General features: G+C 64.3%; 1 protein-coding gene across 1 annotated transcript in view; it reads left to right on the top strand.

Moving 5' to 3' along the window:
- Positions 1 to 749: 749 nt before the first annotated feature.
- The window catches only part of KCNT1 (potassium sodium-activated channel subfamily T member 1), a 62,159-nt gene continuing 53,046 nt past the window's right edge, over positions 750 to 9,862 (top strand). Inside the window, exon 1 of the mRNA XM_059410351.1 lies at positions 750 to 886. Within this exon, the coding sequence (XP_059266334.1) occupies positions 765 to 886 (122 nt within the window). The 5' untranslated portion in view covers positions 750 to 764. The remainder of the gene's footprint in view (positions 887 to 9,862) is intronic.

Below are 9,862 nucleotides of genomic sequence, written 5' to 3'. Positions count from 1 at the left end.
GGGGGGGGGGGGCAGGGGTCTCGCCGACCGTGCCCAGCCGCAGCTCTGGACGGCATCTTCCCTCCCTCGGCCGCCCCAGCGCCCCAGCGCCCAGGGCTGGCCGGCCTGCCTCCCCACCCTGCCTCTGGCCGCACCGGTGCCCTCAGCCTGCCCAGCGCCACCCCCTCAGCTCACTGCCCGGGGGAGCGCTGCTCAGAGCCCAAGCCCCGCAGGTCCCTGGGCGTCCTGTGCCCGAGCGCCAGGCTCTGTCCGCTCCTCTTTTTTTTTTTTTAAACATTATTTTATTTATTTGACAGAGATCACAAGTAGGCAGAGAAGCAGGCAGAGAGAGAGGAGGAAGCAGGCTCCCCGCGGAGCAGAGAGTCCGATGTGGGGCTCGATCCCAGGACCCTAAGATCATGACCTGAGCCGAAGGCAGAGGCTTAACCCACTGAGCCACCTGCGCCTCCAGGGACGCGGGCGGTGTCACTGGGAGGACAGAGCCCCCTCCCCCCAGGAGCGAGGAGCCCCGTGCGTCCTTGGGGGTTTACAGCGTTAAAGCGCGGCGAGGGTTCCGAGCCCATCGGTGGAGGGGGCGGGTCCCCGGGTGTGGATGCGCCCGTGCGACCGGTCGTAGCGCCGCCGGCAGGGGACACGCCCCGCCTGGCGCCCGACCTCCACCCCGGAACAGGCTTTCTTCTGCTCGGAGGGAGAAAAGTGCGGTGCTCCGGCTAAGGCGAAGCAGCTTTTCCCTCCGCTCCGGATCCCAGCCGCTGCCGCCGCGCATGCCTCTCCCCGACGGGTCGCGCGTCCCGGGGGGCTCGTCCAGCGGGGCGCGGCGGGGAGCGCGCGGCAGGGGCCACACCAACCGGACCTTCGTGTTCGACGACGGCAGATGCGCCCGCAGGTACCGCTGACGCGCCTGTCCCCTGGTGGAGGGACCCCAGTCCCCGCCTGCGCCCCCTCCCAGGACCCTTACACCCGAAACCCTCCCCACACCCGTCCCAGAGCCCCACATCCCAGGTGCATCTCCAGGCCCGCGCCCGCGAGCGCCCTCCCCCGCCTACCGGGGTGGGGGGACAGGAGCACTCAAGCAGGAACCGGCCACGGCAAAGGGGCACTCACCCCAACAACCCGCAGGTGCCGCGGATGGCGTCTATGTGTCTGCGCTCTCCGCGCGCAGGTGGTCCTGGCCCGGCCATCTTTAGTTGTGGGGCTTCAGCATCTCCCAGGCGCAGGGAGGTGCGGCCCTCGCGGGCTGGGGAGCTGGAGCCACGCTGGTCCCCAGCCTCCCTCCACCCAACCTGGAAGAAGGGCCCTTGGGGTACACGCCTGCAGCGGGGTGGGGGGGTGGGAGACGTGGCTTTGCGGCCCCCAAGTGGGCCATGGCAGAAGGGTACTCCGCAAGGAAGTGGGGGGCCAAGGGCCGTCCTTCCAGGAAGGACCCAGACTGGGGTGCGGGAGGGAGGTGTGCTCTTACATCAGAGGCAGGAATCCTGGCTTTTGATTGTTGGATGTTTCGGCTTGTCCTTTCTCTTCTGGGTCTCAATTTGCTCAGCAATGTGAGAGTAGTTCCTGCTATAGCTTTTAGGTGGCTTGGGAGCCAGTGACGGTCGGCCCTCTTTCCCCATGCAGTGTCCCAGGATGCCACGTGTCCTGTGCTACCAGGTGACTGGCCCAGAGGGCACAGCGCTTCAGGGAGCCCCGGGGAAGGCAGAGCCCCAGCAGACCTGCTGGGGTTTTTGTCCCCAGCCAGGGAAGGCCGTGCCGGGTGGAAGGTCAGGCTGAATGGGATAAGGGAGACGGTGAGGACCCCCAGGAGAAGGTCAGGCTAGATGGAGAGGCCACAGGAGAAGTTGGCCTGGGTAAGGACCCCCCCCACCCCCACCCAACGAAGGTGAGGCCGGACTGGAGTGGGAGCAGCAAGGACAGGGCCGCGGGGTTGGGGACGCTTTAGCTGGGAGGAGGAAGACCTTTCTTGGGTGCGTTGGGGGCCTGGGTTGGGGAGGTTCCTGCCCCAGGCTTCACAGCAGGGTCAGCTCTGAAGTCCAGGGGCCTGGCTTGGCGCGCTCTCCAGACCTCGGGTGAGGCTCTGTCTTGAGAGGGGCTGCATGGTACCGGTAATGGCGCTTATGGTTCGGGGCGGGGCGGGGGGGGGTTGCGGGTACCCCTGCCTGCTGCTGGGGGCCGGCCTCTAGGCTCTGAGGTCAAGCACGAGAGGTCCTGGGGAGGGCTCTCGGCTCGCTGGGCTGCAGGAATCTTTACCTTGGTGCCTGGACCCTGGGTCTAGCCCTGGGAGGTGGGGTCCCAGGCTCCCAGGCTCGAGCCGCCCGTCAGATCAACGGGCACTGCCCTTTTTATTCTCTTCCTCCCCCGAGTACAGAGGTCATTGTCCTGCAGGTGACGCTTGTTATGGAAGGGACAGAGGCCTGGGGAGGCCAGTCCTGCTCCGGAGCTGGCCAGTGCTAGCCTTCTGGTCCGAGCCCTGTGGCCTTTCCCAGAACTGCCAATTCCCCTCAGCCCTACCCCTCCCCACTGGGGCTGCCGTGGCCTCCTGTGGGCCCTGATGGCAGAGGGCGCAGAGATCCAGGGCTGGCGTCCTGCCAGGGACGTGCCTGGCCAGAGGTCTCGGCCGGCCCTCCAGGCCCATATTAGGGAGCAGTCCCTCCAGGGCAGCAGGAAGTGGTCTAGGCCTGAGGGGAAGGTTCCCAGGACCTGAGGTCCAGTCCAGCCCGGGCCACGCGAGGGTGGCCTCCTGGCCTAGGGGGCTGGAGGGGACTTGGGCCTGCCTTAGCCAGGGGAGTCTGCAGCAGCAGCTCGGAAAGACAGCGGTGAGTGAGGAGACTGAGGTGGGGGTGGCCGCTGGGGGCTGTGCTTCTGTCAGAGGGCGTGACCTGTGTCCTCACGCGCAGCTGTCCCGCGGCCACTAAGTGTGCCAGTCCGTGCGCCCGCCAGCTGGTCCGCCTGTCTGCGTCTGAGTAACCCGCAGCGTGGCCGAGGTCGGCTCTGTGACTGTGACTTCCTCTCCCCACGGACGGTTAGCGACTCAGTGTGAATTCTTCTCCGAGGGTTCTGCTCGGGCTGCGGGAGGAAGCGGGGGTTTGCAGGCTCTTCGGAGGGCTGCCTGCCTTCTCTCCAGACAAGCCCCGGAGTTGTGCCCCGGGCATGTCTCCCTGAGTGTGTACGGAGCCTTATGCGTGAAGGGGCCTAATGGGCGGGTGTGTGCGTGCCTGGGCGTGTGTGCGCGTGTCACACACGTGCACTGCAGTAGGAGAGTGGGGCCCCTGGAATGTGGAGCGGGGCCCTGCCTGCTGCTGCAGGGGGGGGTGGGGGAGTCTGGGGACACCTCGAGATGGGTGTTGGCTCAGGAGCTGCCCCGGACGCCGCAGGCGGTCAAGTCGGCTCATGAGCTCTTCGGGCCGTGCCTGTGGTGGGTCCTGCTCCGCACCTTCCCCGAGGTCTTCCCCCGCGGAGCCAGGGGCCTTGCCCAGGAGGTGAGGCTCACAGTAGACGCTGGTGAGCTTAAAATGTTTGTGGGGGATGGAGGCGGGGCCGGGCCGGCTGCCTGGACTGAGTCCCTTGAGAGCCGCTCCAGAGAAGTCTGTGACGCCGTCCAGACCTTCCTTGGGGGGCGTAGTGGACAGTCCGCCATGTTGTTGCTCTGGGCTGTCCCATGGGGGGCAGGGAGGTCTGGAGGCCTCCGGACACGCCAGCCACCCTAGGCAATGGCTCTTGCTGGCCCGTGATATTGCCTGACACACTGACAGCGAGCGAGCCAGAGGCTGTTTGCTGGGGACCTCAGCTGGTGCTGGTTTCCTGAAAAGAAGGCCATGTCCTTGCTAGCGGAGGGGACCCAGAACCTTAGGACTCAGCTCTGGGTTGCTGGGCAGCTGCAGGAAGGGGCCATGCCGGGTCCCAAGCAGCATGGAGGCCGTGGTGTCCGCTGCCCACACTGTGGCTCAGGCATGGGGCGAGCATCCTTGTCAGCTCTGCCCCTGCCAAGCCGCTAGGGACACTGCATGGGGACAGAGCACAAGCTCCTGTTTCTCACAAGTGGTCAGGGCGGGAAGCGGGCAGGAGAGCAGGTGGAGCTCGGCCTCTGCGGGGGCGCCCCTGACCGCTGCGCTGGGCGGTGCGGGGAGACGGGCTCCTGTGGTCTTGGGGCCAGCACTTGAGGACCTGGGGGACCGGGAGGCCCCAAAAGGTCCTCCCTGACCCTGTGGGACACGGGTGTGGTGTGACAAGGCTTGGGGAAGTTGACCAACCTGTCTATCCCCCAGCCAAGTGACAGCCACCTCTCCGACTGCCCCCGTGGGGACCGTGACCAGAGCTCGGGGTTTGTACCTGCAGTAACCATGACAGCGCCAGGCCGGCAGGGGTCTGGGGCCCAGGAGAGGCTGACAGCCTGGTGTGGAGTCCTTGTGGGAACCCTGAGGGTTTTGGTGGGAACGTGACTCTGGAGGCGCTGGCAGGTGTCAGAGGACAGGGGAGCCACCCAGCACTGGGTTCTCTTGGACGCCAAGTGCACGAGACTCAAAGAGCCGAGGACCTGCCAGGAGTGAGGTGTCATGCGTGGACAGAGTGACAGCCCCACTGGGCTTCTGTTTCGTGAGGACACCTCTGCAGGACAGGGCAGCCTTCGGGGGCACGCCCCGTGGCCAGCTCTGTGGGCTGAGCAAGGGCCTGGCGGGGACAGATGGGGTAGCCATGCTCTGGGGGAGCCCCCATGCCCGGCCATGACAGAGGCGAGTTCACATTCCCACCTCGGGCTGGCTGTCCCGATGGGTTCCTAAGGGCCCCCATCAGGGGGACTGGAGGGACAGGTCCTCGGGCACCTTTGGCCAGCGGATGGGACGTGGCTCTCGGGCAGGACCAGCTAAGGGTCGTGGGCACCCAGTGGGGGAGTGCTGGGCCTGGCTATCTGGACATGGACCCACCAGCCGTCCCTGAGGGACCAGGGACAAGGACATGACATGTCCTTGTTGGCGTGTGCAACGGGGGGCTTTCTTAAGAGGTGGGCCCTAGCCCAGCTGGGTGAGCGGGCTGGAGACTGCAGATCCCCGTGGCTTCTGGGTGGATGTCGGGCTCAGTATCCCCAGCACACCGGGTCCTTCCTGCCTGCCCTCCGGATTAGCTCTGTGCATGGAGAAAGCTACTGGGAAGGGTCCGTTTGAGTGACTCCAGTTTGAATTCAGCTCAATGACATGTTCCAAGCTCTCCCTTTGGAACTCGACACAGGGGGGAGGCAGTGGGGAGCCAGCCGTTCGAGGCAAGGAGTCAGAGCCCCGTCCCCTGTGGAGAGAGGGCAGATGCTCCCCAGAGACGCCTGCCGGCCTGCTGCTGAGGAGCTTGAAAGGCTCTGGCTTTTTAATTATCAGCAGAGGAAGCACTTAGCCCTCCGTGGCTGTCCGCTTCCCCGGGCACCGTGCCCGGCTCTCCGCTGCCCCCCCGCCCCGACAACGCTGCAGTGACTTCAGGGCTCTCCTGGATGCCAAGCAGGGGCGCGTGGGGTCGCGCTCACACACGTACCCATGCACACGGGCGTCGTCACCCACGTGTGCTTACATGCATCTGTGCACACGTCCGCGTGCACACGTTCCCCATCCCAAGTGCCTCTGATGGGCGTGGCTCTCCAGACTCCTTGGGAATGTTGAACTGAGTTTGAACCACAGAGGAACACGTCATAGGAGAGGCACTGTGTCCCTTAGAGAAACTGCCACTCACTGTGGGCCCTGGGACAGTCCATTATTAGCACGGTCAGCAATCCGGACCCCTACAACGGCCCTGGGGGGGGAGTGTTTTCCCAGGATGCCCCACGCCCGCCATGAGGAGCAGGGCACTTCTCCCCAGAGGCCTGCCCAGAGGTGGGCCCAGGACAAGGGCCAGGGGACGGGTGCTCCAGCCTGGGGACACCGGGGGCAGGGCCGGTCCTGGCCTCCTGGCCTCCAGCAACAAGCTCATGAGACACGGGCTCCTCGTGTGGCATTGTGGGTGGGACGTGGTCTTTCCACCTGCTCCTGCCCCTAAACCAAGGTCACCGCACAGTGGGGACAGTCTGTGCCCACAAGCTGGGTGCCCAGATGAAACGCCCTCCTGTGGAAGTTCTTTGGGACTGGAGTTGGCTGTCTTCAGTGTGAGTCCCTGTGAGGGCCACGTCTGCAGGCGGGACAGCCCCACTGTTCCCTCATAGCCGGGGCGTGGCTCCCAGCGGCTCCACTCGCGTCCCCATGGCAGGCACGGGCACGGGAGCCCGCCCCACGCCCTCCCCGTGCTGGACGTTCTTGGACCACACGCGGCCACCAGCATGTGCCCGTGCTGGGCTCTGTGTCCCCGAACGCCAGAGGGGCGGAAAGCTTCTCCAGTGAACGCTGACCACTTTGGGTGTGTTCGTTGACCTGCCACGCACCCGTCCTTCGCCGTCTGTGCCCGTGTGCCTTTCCTCTGCGACCTGCAGGCGGTCCCGCAGGGGACCCGGTGGGATTGCTGCTGCCGGCGGCGGCTGTCCCTGGAGATCTGCCCTCTGCTCCGTTTCTCGACGTTCTGTGGTCGTCACATGTTAGAGGCCTCCTCCACGCCAGATAGCTTTCCCCGGCGTCCTGTTCCAGTCTCCTCCGTGGGCGGCCGCAAGGTGGGGGTCTCGTGTTCGCCCCAGCCCGTGTACCTGCGTTCCAGCGCCTACCCCGCCAAGCCCACGTCCCCATGTCCCGTCACCGCGGTTGGTGGGGGGGGAGGGCCACCACGCCCACCACCCCCGCATGACCCTGGCTCCCTGCCACGTGTCCTTGTGCCAAACCCCAGAGCTCCCGTGGCTGCTGCTTGTGCCAGCAGCCATGAGGCTGGTCTTGGCCTGGGTTGCACGTTTATTGTTTATATTTCAGTCTGAATTTCGGAAACAGTTTGTTACATTTTGAGAGATTGACCACGTGTGTTGATGGGAGCGAGTTGCTGCTTTGTCCGGGGAACGCGCTGTGGACCTGTCGGGAGCATGACCTCCTCGTCCTGCTAGTGACGGCTTCCAGCCGGCGTCCGCGTGCCGAGGGGGTCTCCCCTGGGGTCCCCTCGGCCCTGGGGGTCCGTGCGGCCGCCACAAGCAGGGTCTGCCCGAGATGCTCGCCGCTGTGTTCTTGCTCCCGCTCCCAGCTTGTGGGATGTGCTCAGGTGGGGCCCGGCGACGAGATGCTCCCGTTTGTACGAATAGCTCCTGAGTTGATTCTCTCGGGGGTTCTGGGTGTGCTGGCCACATGCCAGAAGACGCGTGCGTTTCTTTTCAGCGTTTGTTCTTCTTGCTCTTGTCTTTATCTCCTGGGCCGGCCAGGTCTCCGGTCATACCAGGCCGACTGGCATCCCAGGCCACAGGCACCACATCGGCCTCAATCGCTGGAAGGTTCCTTTTATTGTTATTAAGTTGGGGGTGTGTCTTCCTCTGTGGAACGTATCAGTGGGTTTTGGATCTTAACACATTTTTTTGGTACCTGCCAATGTGACCCAGATGGACTGCATCCTTGAATTTCTCGGCATAACAAAGTACGTTGCACGTTCTTTTTAGGTAAACTGCATTTGGTTTTGGTCATTAACGACTCCTGGATCCCATCGTGAACAGTCGATTCAGGCTGTTTGTACAGTGAGTCTTAAGGGAGACGGGCTGATGCCAACGTCGGTTCTGTGCGAGTGTGACTTTAGCGACAGGTTGGGGCCAGCCCCGATGGAGGAGCAGAGAAGGTTCCATTGCCTTCTGGGCTATGGGGCCGTCTGACTGAGGGGGCAGAAACAGAGCGTAAGACCGTTAGGTCCTGGTGCCTTTGGTGGGAGGAACGGGGCTTTGACCATTTATCTTCCTTCCCGTGGTCCTGCTGACTGACTCCTTGCGCGCCAAAGGGGCCGATGCAAGCAGGACAGAGAAGCAGGACTTCCTGGCTCTCGGGGCTTCCCCTCACCACCCAAAGGCAGCAAGCACATCTGCTGGTAGCAGGAGGCTCCGGCATCAGGCCAGCCTGGCTTCTCTCCCCCGTGGCCTGTTCTTGTGTTTCAGGTCCTTGGGATCCATGAGCCCATGGGTCCTCACCTCAGAGGAGAGGTGCTGTGAGTCCTGGCTCTGTGCTCTTTGTTTCCGGGACTCCCAGCCACTACCCCGCCGTGCCTCCAAGGCTCTCCTCCCGCAGGGTTGCGGGTTTGGGGAGCAGGAAAGCGCACGCATGGAACTCGCTGTGTGTCAGGATGTACACGTCCTTTCCCGTCCCCGGCCTCTCTGCCTGGGGTCAGCGTCACAAATCCCAGCTTCCCAGAGAGGCCTCCAGCTGACCTGGAAATGGCAGGATGGGGTGTTGGCCACCCCAGGAACCTGACGCTTGGGGTCGGAACCTTTATCCATGGGAACTTGGCCAGACGCTGCCCAGTCAGCCTGGAATTAGACACTGATGCAGACGAAGCCGTCCTGTGCCAGGGTTACGCCGTATGTGTCACACTCACCTCCCTGTTACCCCTTCACAACCAGCCTGGGAGGATGGAGGCACACTCACTTATAGATGAGGAAGCTGCGGCTCAGAGAGGGGTGGTGACTCCACTGGGGCTGCCCAGCATGAACTGAATGGACAAGCCTGAGCCTCGCTCGAGCCCTCCGACCCCTCTGCTGCTGCCTGGGCCTCATGCTTGGTGCCCACGGGCCCTGAGAGTCTCCAGGAGGAGCAGGGACGCCCCCCACTCTGCCCTGGCTCCAGGGTTGGCAGGTCCCACAGAGGGGGCCCCCAGGCTTGTCCTGAGGGCATGTGAGGGGTGGGGAGATGGGAGCCTTCCTTGGGCCGCCAGAGCACACGGTGCTCGTAGAAATCAGTGGTCCTCTGGTACGGCCACGTCACAGGAGATGTAAAGACAACGGGCACGGTCGCGGACTTCCCAGGCTTCTCCCCCCCAGGCTCCTCAGGTCAGGCGGGGACAAGGGAGCAGGAAGGGGGCAGTGGACAATGTGTCTGGGCAGCCAAGCCAGGGTCCTGTCCCTGCCCCACCCAGACCACCTCAGCCGCGGCATGGATGGAACAGCATGCCTCCCGGGTGCCCAGAAGCTCTCGGGGACACGTGCCTTGGGGCTTGGGGAGGGGTCTCTACCGGACTCCAGTGCCTCAGGGAGCGTGGCTCAGCCATGGGCCACTTTCCAGGAGACCCCAGGGGCCCCAGCCCTCAGCTAGCACAACAAACAGTCCTGGGCTTTCAGCTCTGCTGGGGGAACAAGGCAGGGTGCCAGGAGGCCTGTGGGGTGCCCATGTACTGACTCCAGTGTCCTGTGTCCCAGCGGCACCATCGGGGATGAAGGCAACACACCCTTACCCACCCCAGGAGTGGGAAGCCAGGCCTGCCGGCTCCTGGTGCGCTTCCTGCCCCCACCTCCACCCCCACGCAGCGGAGTCCCCCCTCTGAACTCTTCCACGGACCCTGCAGGTCTGGACCTTGGGGTTAGGAGAGGTGGAGGGCCCAAAGCAGCTCAACTCTGGGAAGGAATCCGGGGCAGCCCTGCCCAGGGACCTGGCAGTCTCTCGGGGTTCTGCCACTGAAGGAGGCTTTCAGCAAGAGAGGGGCCAAACAGAAATTACAGCCCCCAGGCTCTGCCCTCCTGCCTGCCCGCACCTCCCCACAGCCCAGCCAGCGTGTGACTAAGGAAAAACACACAGCCACACTGATGCAATTAGGAAAATGTTGTTTTTCAAACGTTGCCAGATCCTCGGGGCTGACCTTGTAACATGGGAAAACCGCGCGGGCGTGTCAGGCCCGCGCCTGCCACTTGCAGCTTTGGCCTGGGAGTGCTCCGAGGCGAGCAGCTCTGAGACCTGTGGGGTGGGGGTGTCGAGACGACCCTGTTGCGTGTTCAGGGCACAGGGAGCGTGGGACGAGCCCT

The sequence above is a fragment of the Mustela nigripes genome, chromosome 9 (assembly GCF_022355385.1).
Source record: "Mustela nigripes isolate SB6536 chromosome 9, MUSNIG.SB6536, whole genome shotgun sequence".
NCBI classification, from domain to species: Eukaryota; Metazoa; Chordata; class Mammalia; order Carnivora; family Mustelidae; genus Mustela; species Mustela nigripes.
The sequence above is the reverse complement of the archived record's forward strand: the minus strand, read 5'-3'. Positions and strand labels throughout refer to the sequence as shown.